Source organism: Sapajus apella, unplaced genomic scaffold (assembly GCF_009761245.1).
Source record: "Sapajus apella isolate SASKATOON/1434 unplaced genomic scaffold, GSC_monkey_1.0 scaffold25, whole genome shotgun sequence".
NCBI classification, from domain to species: Eukaryota; Metazoa; Chordata; class Mammalia; order Primates; family Cebidae; genus Sapajus; species Sapajus apella.
Genome location: NW_022436965.1, coordinates 5716342 through 5738471, shown reverse-complemented (window position 1 = coordinate 5738471; position 22130 = coordinate 5716342). Strand labels below are relative to the sequence as shown.

The 22130-nt window shown below is 36.5% G+C and overlaps 1 protein-coding gene across 10 annotated transcripts in view; it reads left to right on the top strand.

Moving 5' to 3' along the window:
* Positions 1–22130, top strand: part of SWT1 (SWT1 RNA endoribonuclease homolog) — an 88236-nt gene that overhangs the window by 49228 nt on the left and 16878 nt on the right. For 9 of the 10 annotated variants that reach the window (XM_032291152.1, XM_032291153.1, XM_032291145.1 and 6 more), the window contains 3 exons: positions 2245–2432; positions 5593–5724; positions 19130–19196. In XM_032291152.1, the coding sequence (XP_032147043.1) occupies positions 2245–2432; positions 5593–5724; positions 19130–19196 (387 nt within the window). The remainder of the gene's footprint in view (positions 1–2244; positions 2433–5592; positions 5725–19129; positions 19197–22130) is intronic. The other variant, XR_004272733.1, reaches the window with a different exon arrangement.

The following is a 22130-nucleotide window of genomic DNA, read 5'->3' as shown; positions in this document are numbered from 1 at the left end:
GGGGGAGCGGGGCAAGTTGCCCGACCAGGGTGGCGGGGGGTGGGGGGGGGCCACCTCCCCCCTCTCCCCCCCACCGTGGGGAAAAAGGGAAAAACCCTGTCTCAAAAAAAAAAAAAAAAAAAAAAAAACTAAGTTTTTAAACTTATAGTTAAATATTTTGTCCATTCTATCAGATACTTTTCCTTTAAACGTTAATATTTTTTTCCTCCATGTGATACTTTTTAAAAAAAATCACTGGAATCAATAGTATATCTCTTTTACTGTGCTTTGAAATATGCTTAGATTTTTTCTATTCTTAAATACTGTACTTTCCATTGGCCATTCTGTTTACTGCACTGTCCTTCCATCAACTACCAAACTTCTTATAAGACCAATTTATGACCAGGCATGGTGGCTTATGCTTGTAATCCTAGCACTGTAGAACGCCAAGGCAGGCGGATTAATTGAGCCCAGGAGTTTGAGACCAACCTGGGCAACATGGCAGAACTCTCTCTGTACAAAAAATACCAAAAATTAGCTCGGCCTGATGGCTTGCATCTCTGGTCCCAGCTACTGGGGAGTGCTGAGTCGGAAGGATCACTTTAGCCCTAGTGACAGAGGTTGCAGTGAGCAACCTGGGTGACAGAGTGAGACCCTGTTTCAAAAAAAAAAAAAAAAAAGTAATTTCTAACCATTGTTTTCATTTTGCACTTCTTTTGTTGTTTTATTTTCTTGTCTCTTTTTTCTTTTCTTTCTTTTTTTCAACCAACTGAACAAGGCTAGAATACAAAGTGTGAGAGCACTCACTTACCCTTTAATCCTTTACAAGTAGAATTTTATCTCCATACTCCACTAAAAGAAACCATAAGTTGTCATTGCTTTCGGATTATCACTCTTTCTCATTCTTCTACTTCTTAGCCCTTCTTCAGCACTTGGTGGTGTCTTTGCTTTCTTTCCTGAAACCTGACTCCCTTGGCTTCTATTGTTATTGCATAGTGATTCTTCCCCTCTTATTTTTGCTAGTTCCTACTTTTCCCCCATCAGTTTACCTGTTTCATCTCCTAAGGCTTGTGTCCATGAGAATAATTCTCAGCTGTATTTTTAAGCTGCAGATCTATGTATCCAATTATTTGCTAGTGTCTTTACCTGGATAACTGTTTATACCTCAAACTCAACATATAACTAAAAAACAAAATTATATTCTGTTCATCCAAAGAGGATTCTTATTTGCAAGCAGCCTCTGTCTTTTTTTTTTTTAATTATACTTTAAGTTCTGTGGTACATGGGCAGAACGTGCAGGTTTGTTACATAGGTATACAAGTCTCTCTTCTTAGCTTTACAACAAGAAGCCATAAAACTTAGAAACACAGACAAATACACACTACAGTTTATTGCTACTACACTATAATATGTAATATTATAGTGTATTGTCTCTCATCAGCAATGCATAAGTTAATGTGCTGTTTAAAATTTCAGTGATGGTGGCATATCAAATAGCATTTCCATCAATTCCTGTATATGTATGTGAGATGTGTTGCTTCAAAGTATTTGTCTGTTTGACTTTTACTAAGTAAAACTGTATACATTCCTCTGGGGAAGTAATCAAGAAAGTTCAGTCCATTTAGAAAGCACACACACACACACACACACTCTCTCTCTCTCTCTCTCTCTCTCTCTCTCTCTCTCTCTCTCTCTCCCTCTCCCCCCCCCAGATTTATGACCACCCTAAGTTCCTATCATTTGTGTCATTCTTCTAACACATCTAGGTTAAAGAATGTCTTAGGGTCTCCCTCACTCCCAGAATCTAGTCTTTGGCCAAGTCTTTATATTTCTTATGTGCATTTTATTTTTCTTTTCATTCTGCTGCCTTTTTATAGCTAATCCATGTTCTCAGGACTCTCCTCTTGGATTATTTCAGTAACCTTCTAACTAGTCTTCTTGCCTTCGCTTTCTTCTGTTCTCATTTATCTTAGAGTGCACTTCTGAGTATATTACTGCCTAAGCAGTATTATTAAATAGACATTAGCATGTTAGCTAAACAAGTCACTATAAGTAGATTGGAAATACTGTTTGATTTCAATGGAAAAGGAAAATATCTTTTCTAACTCTGATTCTTTTCGGGGAATATTATGTACATAATAAAGGAAAAAGAATTGCCACCACTTCTCAGAAAGCTAGAACATTTGTAAGCACAGTGTGTCATTCCCTTTTTCTCATCTACGAATGAAGAACTAGCTGCATTTTATGTAATTCTTATTTCCCCAGGTCAAGACAAAACTTAAGCCAAATTCTTCAGAAAACACAGTGACTAAAAAGCAGGAAGGCACTTCACTGATGAAGTCTCATAATCAAGAAATCACGGTTTTCTCAGGTTCTCATCTTCCCCAACCCAACAGGCATCAAGAAATCTGGTCTATCCTAGAGAATGTTTGGATTACAATATATCAGAACAGGTACTAAATTTGGGGGGAATTTTTAAAAAATTATTTTTAAAATTGACATTATAATTGTATATAGTTATGGGGTACAATTTGATGAACAATTTGACGTTTCAGTAGATATATGTTTTGCATAATGATCAGGCTAGTGAATGTGATGAATATCTCATGATAAATGCATGAAGTACTCATCACCTTATGCATTTATCATGATCTTCTTTGTGATAAGAACATTCAGGCCAGATGTGGTGGCTCATGTCTATAATCCCAGCACTTTGGGAGGTGGAGATGAGCGAATCATTTGAGGTCAGAAGTTTGAAACCAGCCTGGCTGACATGGTGAAACCCCATCTCTACTAAAAAATAAAATACAGAAATTAGCTGGGCATGGTGGTGGCATGTGCCTGTGGTCCCAGGCACTTGGGAGGCTGAGACAGGAGAATTGCTTGAATCTGAGAGGTGGAGGTTGTACTGAGCTGATTTTACTACTGCACTCTAGCCTGTGTGACAAAGCAAGATTCCATTTTAAAAAAAAAAAAAAAAGAACATTCAAAAGCCTCTCTTCTTGCTTTTGTAATGTACAGTACTTTACTTGGAGCCACAGTCAGCCTGCTATGCAATAGAACACCAGAAGTTTATTCCTCCTATCTCACTATAACTTTGTACCTGTTGACCAACCTCTCCTCATTCTCCTCTCTCCATTCTCTAGTGACCACTGTTCTCTCTGCCTTTATGAGACCAATGTTTTTTTGTGTTTGTTTTGATTCCACATATGAGTGCCCTCATCCTTTTACCTGAACTGTGTAAATCTATATAAAAATTATAATGGATGTTTTTGGAATGATAGTATCTGATATATAGTATTTTGATTTACTGATGGCCTTCCTGGAAGATGTTGTTTCCTGTTTTTCCTCTCAGTGTCCTCCTGCCTCCCCAGCCACTCTCTCATACCTCCACACACACAATTTGTTTATATATCGTGAAAAAGTTGAAGAAAGAACCACGTATGTTAGTAATGCTTATCTCTGGTTGGTAGACTATGGGTATTATGTATTCTCTTTTTAGATTTTCTTTTTAGGTTTTAAACATAGAAAAATTTTTTAAATGTAAATGTTTTTAAATAAATTTGGTTTTATCTAAAAAATAACAAATGCACACATACAAATACCTAGAATAGGCAAATCTGTAGAGACAGAAAGCAGACTGGTGGTTGCAGGGGTTTGACGGGACAAAAGGAGAATTCTGGGGAGAAACCACTCAATGGACTCACAGTTTCCTTTTGGGGTAATGAAATGTTCTGTAACTAGATAGTGGTGATAGTTAACACAGCATTGTGCATGTACTAAATGCCACTGAATTACATGCTTCAGAATGTTCAAAGTGGTGAATTTTATGTTAGGTGTGTTTTACCACAGTTATAAAATGAATACTTTGGAAAGCGTAAACTAGAGGAGGAAATTTCTTTGAGTGCTACTTCCTAAAGTCTACCCTGGTTAACGTTGTGAATTTATTAAGCATACTCAGCCTTGTTTTTTAGGAGTATTATTAGTTTCCTACAGCTGCTGTAACAAAGTACCACAAACTGGCTGGCTCAAAACAACAGAAGTGTATTCACTTACAGACCTGGAGGCCAGGCATTTGAAATCCAAGTGTCTGCACGTTTGGTTCTTCTGGAGTTTCTGAGGGAGGATCTGTTTCATGTCTTTCTCCTTCTAGTAGTTGCCAGCAGTCCTTGCCTTGTAGATATGTCACCCATCTCTGCCTTTTTCTTCACATAGAGCAGGGCCCTTTCTAATCCAGCATGACTTCCTTTTAACTTAACTAATTACGTTGCAATGACCCTGTTTCAAATAAGGTAACATTCTGAGGTTCTGGGTGAATATATGGATTATGGGGGGATACTATTCAAACCAAGCACAGTATGTTTTGAATTTTTATATAGTTATGTTATAAATTTTTTCTACTTTTATTTTTCTATTTCATGGTGGTATAAGAATTATTTTAATAGTTTGGTGTTTTTTTGGTGTGTGCATGTATTTATTTGCTTCATTTTGAAACAGGGTCTCACTTTGTTGCTCAGGCTGGAATGCAGTGGCACAATGACAGCTCACTGAAGCCTTGACCTCCTGGGCTCAAGCGATCCTCCCACCTTAGCCTCCCAACTAGCTAGGACTACAGGCAATGCCACCACGCCTGACTAATTTTTAAATTTTTTGTAGAGACAGGGTCTAACCATGTTGCCCAGGCTACTCTCAAACTCCTGGCCTCAAGTGATCCTCCCTCCTTGGCCTTTAAAGTGTTGAGATTACATGGGTGAGCCATCATGCCCAACCTAGTTTGGTATGTTGTTAAGTGGCCAACTTACTTGTTACTTAACACTGTTTATATTGTTACACATTTAGGGTGTTACTAATTGTTGCCTGATTGTGAATAACTGTTACTAACTTATGATAGATTTCTTTCTCTTTCTTTTTTATTTTCTTTTTTTGAGATGGAGTCTCGCTTTGTTGCCCAGGCTGGAGTACAGTGGCATGATCTCAGCTCACTGCAACCTCCGCCTGCAGGGTTCAAGAAACTCTCCTTCCTTAATCTCCCGAGTAGCTGGGACTATAGGTATGCACTACAATGCCTGGCTAATCTTTTGTATTTTTAGTAGAGATGGTGTTTCACCATGTTGGCCAGGATGGTCTTGAACTCCTGACCTCGTGATCCGCCCACCTTGGCCTCCCAAAGTGCTAGGATTACAGGCGTGAGCCACCACACTTGGCCTTTATGAGAGATTTCAGCAAGTGGAATTACAAGGATAAACTTCCAGTTTCAGCAGAAATAATCTGATCTCTTATTTTTTTCTTCATCCTTTGTACTGACTTGAACTGCAGATTGATAGTATTACTTTTCTTCTTTCTCTTATGGTCTCTTAGAATGAAACAATATTCACACAATGTTCATAGTATTAATTTAGATTAGACCTGTATGGTGTCTGACCTAGACCCTTTACATGAATATTTAATAGCCCATATTTCACTATCTTTTATTTCTAATTTAAATAGATCAGCATTCTGAGATATTAATGATAATAAATACTACTTTATTTTATACAATTGCAACAGAAATACTTGAATCACATTAAATATGTATGTACACCTATGAGTATCTTTTCTTTTTCTCTATTTTAGCACGGATGTATTTCAGAGATTGGGCTCAAATTCAACTCTGACTACTTCAAATATAGCATCATTTGAGGAAGCATTTATATATCTGCAAAAGTTAATGGCAGCTGTGAAGGATATTCTTGAAGGAATTCAAAGGTAAACACTATTAATTTTAAAGTATTATTCACTTATTACTTTTCTCTTTCTCCTAGGCTTATCAACTTTTTCAGAATTGCTAGGAGTCGCCTACAAATTTTATAAACTAATGGCTTTTAGATTCAACTCTTTGCTTCTCTCCTACAATAATCCCTGTTTCTAATTGAGACCACAAGAGTGTTTCCACCTTTTCCCTTTCTTAAAAAAAAATACCAGATTGTAAACTTCATGAACTTTTTCATTACTGTGTAACTATAACTTCTAGAATAGTGCCTGTCATGTAATGGACACTCCATAATACTTATGGAATAAATATATGGTAAGGTAATTATCACTGCTCTTTAAAACAAATATATTAATATTTTTAACATGATTTTTTTATTCCAATATAGTTTTACAGAACTGTAAACTGAAATAATTTTGAAAAGCAATGTAGTTGCCAGGCGCGGTGGCTCATGCCTGTAATCCCAGCACTTTGGGGGGCTGAGGTGGGCAGATCACCTGAGGTCAGGAGCTCAAGACCAGTCTGGCCAACATGGTGAAACCCTGTCTTTACTAAAAATACAAAAAAATTAGCCAGGCATTGTAGCAGGCGCCTGTAATCCCAGCTACTCAGAAGGCTGAGGCAGGAGAATCGCTTGAACCCTGGAGGTGTAGGTTTCTGTGAACCAAGATTGCACTATGTACTGCAGCCTGGGCAACAAGAGTGAAACTCCATCTCAAAAAAAAAAAAAAAAAAAAGCAGCATAGTCTTATGCTTTGAAATTTATACGCATGTGATTATTTTTAATATTTGTGATGCATATGGAAAATACAGTGCCAGAAAGCTATAGAATAGACCTTGGCACTGTATAGCATGAAATAGCTTTCTTTTGTGGCACTAAAGGAGGATACCTCTAACCTTTGCAATTTTATTGGCATGTACCAAAATTGTTTGACCTGAATTAAATACACAAGTTGATAACACAAAAATACTGTTCTTTTTAAATTAAAACAAAAACAAAACTGAGTTGATTTTGCTATGGTCAAGTTTAAGAAACTTGAATTTTCAAGTTGTTTTTTTTTTTTTTTTTTCATTTCTCTTTAATGATTTTTGGAAACTTCTTTGAATCTCATTGTTAATATATAATCACAGTTGGCCTAAATAATTCTTAGAATAAAAAGTTATCTAAACCTTCTGCCACTCTTAAGTTATTAGTGAATTTAAAGTATGGTAGATCCTAAGACAAGTTAAAAGTTACCTCTAAATGCAAATAGTCCCTTTATAATTTAAAGCCTTATTAAAATAAGAGTGGCTGTATAAGGGTGAACTATTCAGTTCTGATTTAGCTATGTAAAAACTGTTGTTCACTCTAGATTGCATAAAAGCCGTGCTTGACAGTGTCTTTTCTACAGAAAGTAAGGATATAAATCTGTATTTAATCACTCAGCAGATGTTCATTGAGCAGCAGATGTTCATTGAGCACCAGCTATTCTTGGTATCATACGAGGCACTGAGGACCAAAGAGAAATAAGATATGACCTCTGACTCCAAACAGCTTGTAGGAATAATTCAATCACATTAAAACAGATCTTGCAATCAAAAGGTATTAGTATTTTAATAGGGATATATATGCAGTGGCAGGAGGAAGGGTTGTCAAAAGATGAGGCTGGATTGAGGTTGGAAGAGAGGTCTCAGGCCATGCAAAGCAGTTTCCATTTTATCCGATAGGCCAGTATTTCAGACATTTGGAGCTGTTAATGATGTCCCTTGACTGAAGTGTTTCTGGTTCAAAAAAATCTTTGGAAATATTGCATACTATACCACCTTCTGGGGAAATAACTTATGTTATTAGCATATTAATGGCTTTATAAACCCCTGCTGTAGAGAAATCTTTTTAATTTTAGGAACTTTAAAACATATTGATGCCTGGATCCTCCACCCCAGAGATTCTGAAGTAATTAGTCTGGGGTGTGCCTGGCAATCAAGATTTAAAAAATTTCCCCAAGTAATTCATATGCGTTGGGCAGGTTGAGAACCTCTAGCCAGTATGCTTATCCAGTGGTTCTCAAAGTGTAGTCACAAGACCAGCACAATCACCACATCTAACTTGTTAAAAGTGCAGATTTTCAGGCCCTCTCAGATTTATTCAATCAGAAACTCTGGGCATGAGACCTATCAGTCTGTGCTCTCTAGGTGATTCTGTTTATGCTGAGGGCTGAGCATCACTGGCCTAAGTGATTCTTAGCCCTAGTGGCAGACTGTAATCACCTGAGAGTTTAAAAAAATAACAGTGGTCAGGCCCTACCTTAATCCTATTAAATCTGAATCTGAGAATGGTAAGACATTTCTACAGACTTTCCAAGTGATGTTGGGGGAAACAGGGCTAAGAAGGCATAGCATGTATTACTTACATAAGCAGTATCTAAAAGAACTAATTACTTGAATTTTAAGGCTAATACAATTTTGTTACTCTTTCCTTTTAAGGACACCTGGCACTAGGGATAAGAAAACATTGGTAGCTCTGTTACCTTTTAGCATGTGACCTGGGGTAAATTTTTGTTTTTAGACAGAGACTTACTCTGTCGCCCAGGCTGGAGTGTAGTAGAGTGATCACGGCTCACTGCAGCCTCGAATTCCTGAACTCAGGCAATCTTCCCACCTCAGTATCCTGAGTAGCTGGCACTACAGCTGCATGCCACCATGGTCAGCTAATTTTTATATTTTTTTTGTAGAGACAGGGTTTGCCACGTTGCCCAGGCTGGTCTTGGACTCCTGGGCTCAAGTGATCCTCCCGTCTCGGCCTCCCAACATTCTGGGATTACAAGCATGAGCCACCTTGCCTGGGTTGGGGTAAAATTTTAAAGCCATCTTGAGCATTACATTCATATTTCCCTAAAGAGATACCTTGATGACCTTGGTTAGAATTTGATGGTCACTAAGGTTCTATCAGCAGTATGTTTGCAAATCATCTCTTAGGGTAGGTATTAATCTAATCTGTTATATAGCGAGAAGCATGTGTGAGTACTTTAGAAATGCCTTGGAACTTACAAAGCATACTTGTTATTTTTAAGCTTAGGATGAGAAAGGAAAAGAATGGTTATTTTAGAGGATGAATGCAGATGATATCTTAGGTAGTACCAAAGAGATGCTAAAGATATGGGAAACCATCCTTAAGCCCAAGGGGCGACTGTGATGCCAGATATTTGAGGTAAAAACCGGGAAGGAGTCTAGAAGACACTGGAAAGGATTGGGGAACAAAGGATAAGGGTAGGTACAGGATGAGAGAACCCAAGACATTTATGTTTAAATGGTGCTAGAGTAATCATGCTTTTTTTTCTTTTCCTTCCTTTTTTTTTTGGAGACAGAGTCTTGCTCTGTCACCAGGCTGGAATGTAGTAGTGTGATCTTGGCTCACTGTAACCTCTGCCTCCCAGGTTCCAGCAATTCTTCTGCCTCAGCCTCCCAAGTAGCTGGGACTACAGGTGTGTGGCACCATGCCCAGCTAATTTTTGTGTTTTTAATTGAGACAGGGTTTTACCATGTTGGCCAGGATGGTCTCGATCTCTTGACCTCGTGATCTGCCTACCTTGGCCTCCCAAGTGCTGGGATTACAAGCATAAGCCACTGCACCCAGCCTCATGTTTTTATTTTGTTGATCATTGGCTATGCAGTGTAAGTGAATTAGTTTAGTTTAATACTACAGAACTGTAAAAGAGGAGTAGAAGGAAAAATTCATGAGACTAGCATCACAAATGCCAAGGAAGGAGTAAGTTCCTAAAGAAAATGAATCTTTAACAACATCATGCTACTACTGAGATGCCAAATAAGATATGGTTTAAAAGTGTCCATTAGATTGAACAACCCAGAAGTCACTGGTGAATTTGGCCTTAGCAGTTTCGTGAGAATGTTGGGGCAAATGTTAGATAGTAGGCCAAGGGGAGACTTAAAGGTGAAGAAGTAAAAATAGTAAAAGAACATAATTGTAGCTAGAGGAGATCACAAGATCAAGGGAAAGAGTTGTATTTATGAGTGTGTGTATTAGACTTCCTTAGAGAAACAAAAGGCCAAGTCAGTAGTATACAGTGTTTCTTAGATTATACATGAAAAGATGAAACCTTTCACAATAATACAAATACCAGAGCAAAAGTGATTCTGTAATTAATGACATGTGAAATTATTCTTGACTCTTTCCCCATAATAATTCTAAAAAGTTTTTGGTTCCTCAAAAACTGCTTTATTTTTTTGACCAAGGTTTGCCTTCCTTAAAAAAATAGTCTAATATTTAAACATTTTAATTGTGGTAAAATGCATATAACTTAGTTTGTCTTCTTAACCATTTTTTTTCTTTTTTATTGTACCTTAGGTTCTGGGGTACATGTGCAGATCATGCAGGATTGTTGCATAGTTACATACATGGCAAGGTGGTTTGCTGTCTCCATCCCACTGTCACCTACATCTGGCATTTCTCCCCATGTTATCTCTCCCCTACCTCCCCACTCCCCCGTCTCTCTCCTAGCCCCCCACAACAGACCCCAGTATGTGTTGCTTCCCTCCCTGTGTCTGTGTGTTCTCATTGTTCAGCACCCACCTATGAGTGAGAATATGCAGTGTTTGATTTTCTGTTCTTGTGTCAGTTTGCTGAGAATGATGGTTTCCAGATTCATCCATGTCTCTAAAGAGGACATTAACTCATTGTTTTTTATGGCTGCATAGTATTCCATAGTGTATATGTGTCACATTTTCCTTGTCCAGTCTATCATCAATGGGCATTTGGGGTGGTTCCAGGTCTTTGCTATTGTAAACAGTGCTGCTGTGAACATACGTATGCATGTGTCTTTGTAATAGAATGATTTATAATCCTTTGGGTATATACCCAGTAGTGGGATTGCTCGGTCAAATGAAATATCAACTTCTGTATCCTTGAGGAATCACCACAATGGTTGAACTACATCCCCATCAACAGTATAAAAGTGTTCCTATTTCTCCACATCCTCTTCCAGCATCTGTTGTCTCCATATTTTTTAATGATTGCCGTAGATGATACCTCAATGTGGTTTTGATTTGCATTTCTCTGATGACCAGTCATGATGAGCATTTTTTCATATGTTTGTTGGCCTCATATATGCCTTCTTTTGAAAAGTGTCTGTTCATATCTTTCACCACTTTTGAATGGGTTTGTTTGTTTTTTTCTTGTAAATCTGTTTTAATTCTTTGTAGATTCGGGATATTAGCCCTTTGTCAGATGAGTAGATTGCAAAAATTTTTTCCCATTCTGTTGGTTGTTGATTCACTCTACTGATTGTTTCTTTTGCTGTGCAGAAGCTCTGGAGTTTAATTAGATCCCATTTGTCTATTTTGGCTTTTGTTGCCAATGCTTTTTGTGTCTTAGTCATGAAGTCCTTGCCTACACCTATACTCTGAATGGTTTTGCCTAGGTTTTCTTCTAGGGTTTTTATGGTGTTAGGACTTATGTTTTAAGTCTTTAATCCATCTGGAGTTAGTTTTAGTGTGAGGTGTCAGAAGGGGTCCAGTTTCAGTTTTCTGTACATGGCTAGCCAGTTTTCCCAACACCATTTATTAAACAGGAAATGCTTTCTCCATTGCCTGTTTTTGTCAGGTTTGTTAAAGATCAGATGGTTGTAGATGTGTGGCATTGCCTCTGAGGCAGCAAAAAGCTGCAGTATTTATTAGTATATTCTTATTGTATATATCTTTATGTCTAACACACAAGTAAGCAGTATAATCTGTTCTTTTAACTATCAAAATGATATTTTCCTGTTCTAGAATTGCTTTTTTAAGTTAAATCTGAAATATAATCATTAAAATTACCTATAAACTCTTCCTATTCCCAGCACCAACTTAAAAAAATAAAAGATTTCTAGTATTCTGAATTGATCAAATTTTAATTCTGAACTTTATCAAAACTTTTGTCAAAAGTTTTTATGTTTAGGCCGGGCGCGGTGGCTCACGCCTGTAATCCCAGCACTTTGGGAGGCTGAGGTGGGCGGATCACAAGGTCAGGAGATCAAGACCATCCTGGCCAACATGGTGAAACCCCATCTCTACTAAAAAATACAAAAATTAGCTGGGCATGATGGTGCATGCCTGTAGTCCCAGCTACTTGGGAGGCTGAGGAAGGAGAATTGCTTGAACCCAGGAGGCAGAGGTTGCAGTGAGCTGAGATTGCACCACTGCACTGCAGCCTGGTGCCTGGCAACAGAGCGAGACTCTGTCTTAAAACAAGTTTTTATGTTTAATGCTTATATGAAATTAGTATAGTCAGCATGTATGTAATTAGTATAATCAGCTTGCAAATTTTTATCTCAGGGAAAAACAGGAGAATAAAATTTTAACAATTTTGCTTAAATTGTTTAATTGTTCTTTTTACCATTTTAGCTATGTATGATATTTTTTTTCAAAATCTAGAACTGATGGCTGTCTCTCATTTGCAAAACTTATTTTCCAAATTAACTATAGAAAATGTATAATTTTAATTTTACTTTTAACAAATAACCGCCCCCCCCAAAGGGGCTCTAAGATCAAAGGCATTTTTCCTTAGTATTTCCTCATTGTGGATTTGATAAATTTTCACTGAGTTTATCAGTAACCTAACATAAATTACTCATCAGCCAAATCCAATTTGATAATATTACTCAGGCGTGTTACTATATTAAAATGAGAAAGAGCTTTGAGCCACAGAGTGGTCTGAAGTTGACCTCTGGGTTCTATTCATGCACCAGCTTTGTTACCTAGATAGGTAAATTAGCCTTTTTGTGTTTGTTTTCTAATATGGAGTTTATTTTTTTTATTTTTGATTTTTTAAGACATCTAAGTAATGATGTTTAATGACAAGCTCTAAAAAAACAGTTTTTGACATAAACATTCTTTGAATTCCATGCAATAGATAGTAAACCAACACGCAAAGATGAAATAGAAAAATATTCAAAACAAACTCTCTACCAATGTTTCATTCTTGAAAGGCTATTAAACACACATAGGAAGTAAAATAACATTAGCTAGTTTCTCTTCAGATGTGTAAAACTTCTTCTTACATACATGTTAATATGCCAGTCATTATTGTTATGCTTTCTAAGTTTTATAATTCAAAGCGCCTATAAAGTAACTGCTATTTTCTAGAGTAAACAGAAATTCATTTCCCAGTACTGTCAGTATTATGAGAGACTATTCAGTAATTCATTCTTTCTAATAAGTAAGACTCTTGACCATAGCCAAAACCATTTCTCCAAAATGAAATCTCAAATAGTGCCAATCTCATCTCAGTTCTGATACAGTGGCTCGCAGTAATAGTCAACCATAAAACAATGCACTGTGGAAATGTTGCCTTCCTCTGTCTCTACACAGAGTGGAGACTGTATTGTCTATCCTTTAGATAAAGGCACAGGAGCAAACATAAATCACTTTATAGAGTATTTTAAAAGAATGAAATTTCAGGTTTGTAAATCATAACATCCACATATTTCATGTACAGTGCAAGTGTCACATTGAATAAATATATTCAAAGGGTAAAATCATAATGATAAACATAATTTTAGGGATGGTCTAATTATATGTCTGGCACAAGGCTATGAGTCTATACGATTAAGTCACTTTAGTTTTCACAACCCTACAGGAATTGCTCCATTATAGTAGGAGAAAAATGAAGCTAAAAGAGGTTAAATGACTTGGTCTAATGTTACATACTAACATTAATATGTGTTTGTATATACTAAATATAGAAGTAGTGGAGACAGGATATGAATCGCTGAGTCATTCTAAATCACCAAGTCTGCCTCCAGCCTTTCCTATACTTCACATAAAATAGTGTTTTCCAGCTGTAGAGACTAAATACCAACCTAAAACATGGCATTCAATATGGAGTTTATAATAGTTGCTTTATTATAGAGATTAAAGGAGATAGCATTTATTCAGTCCTTTGCACTCAGTGGATGCTCAATAAATGATTTTGTTATCCTCAATAACAGTTTAAGTGGTTTATAATATTTAAACCTTAACTCATTTCTTAGCTATAGAGAATACAAAAGTGAGTTTTTAATATGATGTTGTAAACATTTCTACATCATGCACTTCCTTTTAAAACTTTAATTTTTTTCACACTCTCTAAAACTATTTTTTTTTTTTTTTTTTTTTTGAGACAGAATCTTGCTCTATCACCAGGCTGGAGTTCAGTGGTTCAGTCTCAGCTCACTGCAACCTCCACCTCCTGGGTTCAAGCGCTTCTTCCGCCTCAGCCTTCCGAGTAGCTGGGACCACAGTCATGTGCCACCACGCCTGGCTAATTGTTTTGTATTTTTAGTAGAGACTGGGTTTCACCGTGTTGGCCAGGATGGTCTCGATCTCTTGACCTTGTGATCCACCCGCCTCGGTCTCCCAAAGTGCTGGGATTACAGGCGTGAGCCACCATGCCCGGCTAAAACTATTTTAAATATTATATTAATGTAAAACATTGTTTTGCCAGAAGGGACCACAATTTATTCAGTTCTGTGGGTTGTAAGTCATGATTTATAAATATCCAAGAACATATTTTACTTTTTTCAGTTTCTAGAATTAAATATTAAACTGGAATATTTTAGATTTCTTTCCTTGTTTCTGAATCTGCAACTTTATTTTTCCTAAATAGGAGATAAGTTTTATTCGAATTTTTAAAATTCTTTTTTTTCTTTTGAGACGGAGTTTCGCTCTTGTTACCCAGGCTGGAGTGCAATGGCACGATCTCGGCTCACCGCAACCTCTGCCTCCTGGGTTCAGGCAATTCTCCTGCCTCAGCCTCCTTAGTAGCTGGGATTACAGGCACGTGCCACCATGCCCAGCTAATTTTTTGTATTTTTGGTAGAGACAGGGTTTCACCATGTTGACCAGGATGGTCTCGATCTCTTGACCTTGTGATCCACCCGCCTCGGCCTCCCAAAGTGCTGGGATTACAGGCTTGAGCCACCGCGCCCGGCCCGAATTTTTAAAATTCTAATTGAAAGTTTAGTCCATTTTAATGAATTCTTTTTAAATTTAAGTCAGATGATTTTTGTCTCTAAAAGCTTGAATGGCAGTTTATCACAACCAGTTACAGATTTCTTTGCTCATTCTCCACTCCCAGTGCTTCCCTTGACTGGCATTTTGGGGAAATTTTTTTTTAAACCTTGGGTGGCATTTTTTTTTCTTAAAGATATATATTGATTTTTATCTAATATTGAGTTATATAGAAATGAAATTTGTTTAATTCAGATTAATATTAATGCTAATTGTTCATGGATAAATAGAATACTCAGAGTACCTATGTGACTGAGTCAGGTCCTTTAGTGAGTGTCGGTTCTGTTAACCGACTTGCTTTGTGGCTCTGATAAAGATAAAACAACTACAAAGATTTAGTGTTTGAACATACAGGAAATAATTTGCTGGAAGCATTTGATAAAAGACAGCTTTTTTTGCTTACATATAAAAGTAATACTTCATTTTAAATGAACTTTATTTCATTTGATTTTGTAAAATAATTTAAAGGCAAGATGTGGTGGTTGTCCTTTTATTGGGAAAAGTATGAGCTCCAGACTCAAACCCAAAGAGATTTAAATACCTTCCACCATTCATTATGTAATCTTGGGCAAGTATCTTAAAATGTTGGACCTTGGTTTCTACGTCTGAAAAGTGGTCATTATATAACAGCTAATATTTATTGAACATGTACTGTGTGTCCTATGTAGTGCTAAACATTTTAGATGCATTACTTAATTTGTAAGGTAACTTTATGAGGTTAACACTACTTTATCCCCATTTCACAGGTAAGGAGCCGAGATACAGAAAAGTAGGCAACTTGATCAAGGTTGCAAAACCAAATTCAGGGTGTAAAAATTTAGGGAATTAAATTCAGGGAGATGGCGTATGTAAAGCAGGGTCAGACTTCAGTGTTCAGTAAGTCATTATGTGTTGTTATTGATGCTGTCACAAAGGAAACCAGAGTACATCCAGCTGTGAGCTGCAGATTATGTCCTGCTTCAACATCTGTTTCTCAAAGCTCATTCCAAAATTCAAGAGTGAAATTTTAAGATTATAAACCAGTTGAGGATAATGGACCATGTCTTATTGTTTTTTAAATATTTCATAGCTTCATATGCATTTGAGCAAATATGCATTTAATATGGTACTTACTGTGATTGTTATGAATTTCTTTTTAAAAGACAAATGTGAATATATTTATAAATTTTAAAAATGACCATTATCTAAAATATATTTTCCCCAAGGGCTAATTCTTTATTCCACCATTCTTTTAAAGGGTCACTATTGAAGGGCAGTTTTAGGACTTTCATTCAAAAAGCCTTTTGTCTTCATATGGGTATATGAAAAAAAGAATGAGAAAAATTTAGGGAAGGCTGACCTCTCAAGAATTTTTGTGTGGGGAATTACTAAGGCATTTTTCTCCATTTTATTTTTTATGTATTTTCAACAAGCCGTCGTTCTAGGGAGTAAAAGTTTGCAGTTTTTTGTGCCAGGCCACATTCCATTCTCTCATATTCAGAGCTCATAGGAAGTAATGAAGTCTAATTTCAACCCCAAGTTGACTGCATTTTAGTAAAGGTTATCTGATCCATTCTGGGATCAGTTTACCTCTAACCATTCTTTCAAAATAACAAATTTTATCACATATCGTGTAGTATATATCCTGGCTTTAAAAAGTAACATGTATAGTTTTTCTTCTGATTATAAAAGTAGTATGTCTGTGAATGAAGATGAGATCCCAGTAAACCTTTCTTCCTTAGAATACAATTCTGTGATGTTTTGTGAAATATTTACATTTAGGACAAATTACTTCTTTCTTAGAAACTTAAAATTCCTGTGCTGCTTAATTTGTTTACAAGCAGTAGCTGAAAAGTTAGAAGAGACGGCCAAATGGACAAGAATGAGATCTTTTTCTTCCTTCATTATCTCCCTGTGTCTGGTCAGGATTTGTTTCTTTCTTGTGCTCTTTAGAACTGTGAGGCTTTGGGCTACTCTGGATCTTTGTCTTTTTGTTCACAGCTGTATCCAGGGGCCCAGAACAGTGCTTGCCTCATTGTGGGTCTCAAATAGTTGTTGAGTGAGAGAATAAAGGGTCCCTTGTTCTGATCTGGGCATCTTTAGTACGTATTTTATCTTTTTATTTACTCATCAAATACATTGTAAGAGTTGGACATTATTCACTGGAGTTTGCCTCATCCTTTGGGGTCTAATGTAGTATGTTAAACTTACTAGTTTCTTAATATAGAATATCTTGTTTTATCTAATTGTCTCACCCTCTTTTATAGACAGTTCAGATTATTTCTAAAGCCGTAAAAAGTAATTGGTATAAATTATTCCACATGGCTGATACAGTAGTTTGTTTTCACTTGGGTTACCAAGTTAGGACACACTAGTTTGGATGTTTCCCATTGCCTTACTAAAGGATTGGTTTAACTTGTCTAGATAACTTTGTCTTCATGTTTTAAGCAAATTTTGTATGGACCCTTCTCCATATGTATTATCCCTCAGGACTTTTTTGAGGGGGTTAAGAGATTTTTTTTTTTTTTGTATTTGAAAATTATTTGTTGGGAGAAAAACTTTTTCCATGAAATAGTATTCTTATGAAGATTGTTGTATATTTTTAAAGATGTTTTGTATGTGCCCCCTCCAAGGGGCCTTTAAAAATTTTACTGTGTCCTGAAAAACTGTTTATAAAAGCACTCCCACAAATATAATAAAGGCCAAATAGTCTAAAGATATAATTAAGATTATTGTGATCAGTTAATTATCAAGTTTGACAGATTCAGGTACTGGCAATGACATGAAGACCCAGAGACAGCGTTGTAATTAAAAGCCACTAGGAATTTAAAAATTAATTGAGGTGACCTGATTTCTTATTAATTATATCAATATTTACTTATTTTATGGCTTGAAACTACAGATTGGAAACTACAGTTTCCAATTTACGGTGGTTTGATTTAGGATTTTTCAACTCTATGATGGTGCAAAGCATTTAGTACAATCCTTGACTTAGTATGGGGTTACCTTCCAATAAACTCATCATAAATTGAAAATATTGCAAGTCAAAAATACACTTCTACTTAGGATGTTTTCAGTTTACAATGGGTTTACCCTGGTATAGCCCCATTATAAGTCAAGGAGCATCTGTGTCAGATGATGATGATAGTTGTTACTGTTGCTGTTATAATTGACATATACTGTATAGTGCTTGCTGTATTCCCTACGCTGTTGTAATGACTTTTCTTATAGTAACTCATTTAATTCTTGCAGTAGCCCTATGAAGTAGGGACAGTTATCCTTATTTAATAGATAAGAAGATAAATCACATAGAAGTTAGGTAACTCACACATCTAGACAAAAGTCACTCAGCTAAGACAGACAGTACTCAGAGCCACTGCACTCTACCAAAACGACACACTGGTTTACTTTCCCAAAAGAAAAAAAAGTATTCATGCTGAAAGGATGAAAAAATATTTAGTATAATGAAATGAGAATTAGTACTTTACTACTAGAAAGAAAAATAAGTTCTTTATTTTTATGGCCAGGTGCTGTGGCTCACGCCTATAATCCCAGAACCTTGGTAGCCTGATCCCTTGAACCCAGGAGTTTGAGACCAGCCTGGGCAACATAGGGAGACCTCATCTCTACCAAAATAATGTTTTAAAATACTAAACAGACTTAGTGGTGCTCGTAGTCCCAGCTACTTGGGAGTCGGGTAGAACGACCGCTTGGCCCCAGGAGGTTAAAGCTGCGATGAGCCCTGATTGCACCACTGCACTTCAGCCTCAGCAACAGAGTGAGACTTTGTCTCAAAATTTAAAAGTTGTTTGACATCTGTTTCTGTCATTTGTTATTTTTTTTTTTTTTGTAAATCAGTGCTATTTTCAACAATTTATGTAATCTACTGATTTTTCATAGAGCTATAGGCTGATAGTTCAAGCAATGTTATTTGAAGTTTGTCAAAATCTTTTATTAGGATATATTTTAAGTGTCTAAGAGTTTCATCAGTTGTCTGTTTGGACTGGTTGAACATTTCTGTGATAAATACTCAAGCTTTGTCTGCAGCTTAAAAGATAATGCAGTATAAATGCATGTCACATTTCTATCTGCTTTTTGAGAAATCTATATTATTGTAACTTAAAATGTGAACTATAACTTCACATGTAAGAATGCTTATAGTTGATTAATTGATGTTATAAGTATCAATTTAAGCAAAAACATTTTAATAAGTTGACCTCTGTTGAATTAAGTTCATGGTTTTGTAATTTTTAATTGATTTTTGAAAATATTATAAACCTTTAAGCTTATTAAATAATAACTTATCTCTCATGGTGTGGGTATGTTTTGGGAGAAAATTTACGGTGTTGTTTTTTTCTGAAATCATTTATTCCCCCTACTTTGTTTTTTTTTATTTGTTAGGATTTTGGCCCCAAACAGTAATTATCAAGATGTTGAGACCCTCTATAACTTCCTAATCAAGTATGAGGTATGGGAAATATTTTAAAGTATTTATCACATTTCCACTTTAAACAAGTTTTAATGTAAATAAAGTAGAAGTTCTGAAACATAATGGAATGCTATTTAATTGATATTTGCTTTAAATTCTTGAATGCCATAAAAGTTTGTCTGTGACATATTATTTTTTTCTCCCTTCTAAAAAACTGTATATTTAAGGCGTACAGCATGATGTTTTGATATGCTATACATAGTGAAATGGTTTCTATAGGTAAATTAACATATCCATTATCTTAGAGTTACCCTTTTTTGTGTGTGTGACAAGAGACCTAAAATGTACTCTTTTAGTAAAAATTGTGAATATAATACAATCTTATTTGCTATAGTCCTCATGTTGTATGATCTTTAGGCTTGTTCATCCTACATATCTGCACCTTCCTATCCTGTGACCTATATCTATCCATTTCCTCCTCTCCTCTCTGCCAGTGACATATTCAATTTCTTCTTTCATTCCCTAAGTATAAATATAATAGAGTCCTAAGATGACACACTTTCTCCAGTGTGAAATTGTTTCTCATCAGGGGTGCTATTGGCAATTTGGACAGGTCAGTTCTTCATTGTGTGGCATACTGCAGGATGTTGAACATCCCTATACCTCAGATATTAAATGCCTATAGCTATCTCAGTTGTTGTGACAACCAAAAGTATTTCATCTCCCCACCCAACTCACATACCCAGAATACCTCAGAAAGGAAGAACTCCTGGTTGAGAACCACTTACTACTGGAAAGGAAAGCTATAATTTAGTTTCCTCTATAGTGGCAGCACAAACCCTGAGGTTAGAACTGTAATGAGGCTTCAATGTATTTTGTAAATTAACCTACGTGTATTCCTCATCATTGCTGAACCGAAGAGGATATTCTGTTGATTGTCAGTTTCTAGTTGCTTAGTGTTCTGTGCCCATGTTTCCTGTAATATTCCTACTTTTCAATTTTATGTGTATATGTGTTTAATTTTTAAAACATTCTAAATGAAGGAATGTGGCATATATTCAGGTCTCACATTTCTTATGAAGTCAGACTCCTTTAAATATATTTCTTCACTTTTATTCCTGGTTAGCTCTTTATTTAACTTTCTGTGTGCTGCATCTTCTGTTAAAAACCAGTGATTAAGAACACAGAATCTGAGGTCAAATTACCTGTGCTGAAATGTTGGTTCTTCTACTTATTAATTGTATGATCCAGGAAGAGTTATTTAATTTTCCTTGTCTCAATTTCTTCATCTGTAAAATGAGAGTAACCATAGTAGGTAAATTATTTGTATTCTGCGAAGATTAAATAATGTAATGTATGTAAAGTGCTCCAAACAGCTCCAGTCACAGAGTGAGTGTTTGATAAGTGTTGACTAGTCTTGGCCAGGCTCAGTGGCCCCTGCCTGTAATCCTAGCACTTTGGGAGGCCGAGGCCAGCGGATCACTTGAACCCAGGAGTTCAAAGCCAATCTGGGCAACATAGCGAGAGCCCATCTCTCCAAAAAGCAAAAAGCAAAAAAAAAAAAAAAAAAAGTGGTCCCAGCTCCTTGGGAGGCTGAAGTGAGATTATTTGAGCCCAGGAGGTCAAGGCTGCAGTGAGCCATGCTCACACCATTGCACTCCAGCCTGGTTGACAGAGCAAGGCCCTGTCTCAAAAAAAAGGGGGAGGTGAATAGCTAACTAGTTTTATTTAAGCAATGAATGGTGTTTACATGTGCCTTTTAAGAGGCCACCTTAATTTGCTTGGGTGCTGTGGCTCATACCTATTAATCCCAGCACGTTGGAAAGCCAAGGCAGGTTGATCACTTGAAAGGTCAGGAGTTTGAGACCAGTCTGGCCAACATGGTGAAACCCTATCTCTACTAAAAGTATAAAAATTAGCAGGGAGTGGTGGCACTGGCCTGCAATACCAGCTACTCCGAAGGCTGAGGCAGAAGAATTGCTTGAACCTGGAAGGCAGAGGTTATAGTAAGCCAAGATTGTACCACTGCACTACAGCCTGGGTGACAAAGTGAGACTGTCTCAAAAAAATAAAAATAGGCTGGGCATGGTGGCTCATACCTGTAATCCCAGCAATTTGGAAGGCTGAGGCGGGTGGATCATGAGGTCAGGAGTTTGAGACCAGCCTGGCCAACATAGTGAAACCCCATCTCTACTAAAAATACAAAAAAATGAGCCAGACATGGTGGCAGGTGCCTATAATCCCAGCTACTCGGGAGCCTGAGGCAGGAGAATCACTTGAACCTGGGAGGCAGAGGTTGCAGTAAACCAAGGTGGCACCACTGTACTCCAGCGTAGGCAACGGTGCGAGACTCCATTTCAATAAATAAATAAAAATAAAAGTCAGCCTTAAATCTTTATCACCACATTATATGATTATTAAGAGGACTTTCTCTTTTGAGACGATTCATGTAATTATTTCATCTTACTTTCTGAATTTCAAATCAAAACATTAAGTCTAACAGAAATATATTTGTAGAACTGGGCATGGTGGCTGTAATCTCAGCAACTCAGGAGGCTGAGGTAGGAGGATCACTTGAGGCCAGGTGTTCAAGGCTGTAGTGAGCCATGATCATGTCACTGCACTACAGACTGGGTGACAGAGCAAGACTCTACCTCTAAAATATATATAAACGATAGGACAATTTTAAAATCACGTACCCTGGAAAAATCTGGGGCATAGCTCTTTTTGAATTTAGTACTTTCTATTACTAAGAGTATTAGAAGAAAGTACCTAATGTATTATTTATAAGAATATGTGGATCTGTTGCTTGATGATATCTTGTGATATAAAGAAACAAGAAAACATTTTAAAAATTAAAAAGAATATGTGAATCTAAGAATCAGATATGTATGTATATATACATGTGTGTATATATGCATATATACATATGTGTATATGTATATATATTTATATGTGTATATATGTATGTAT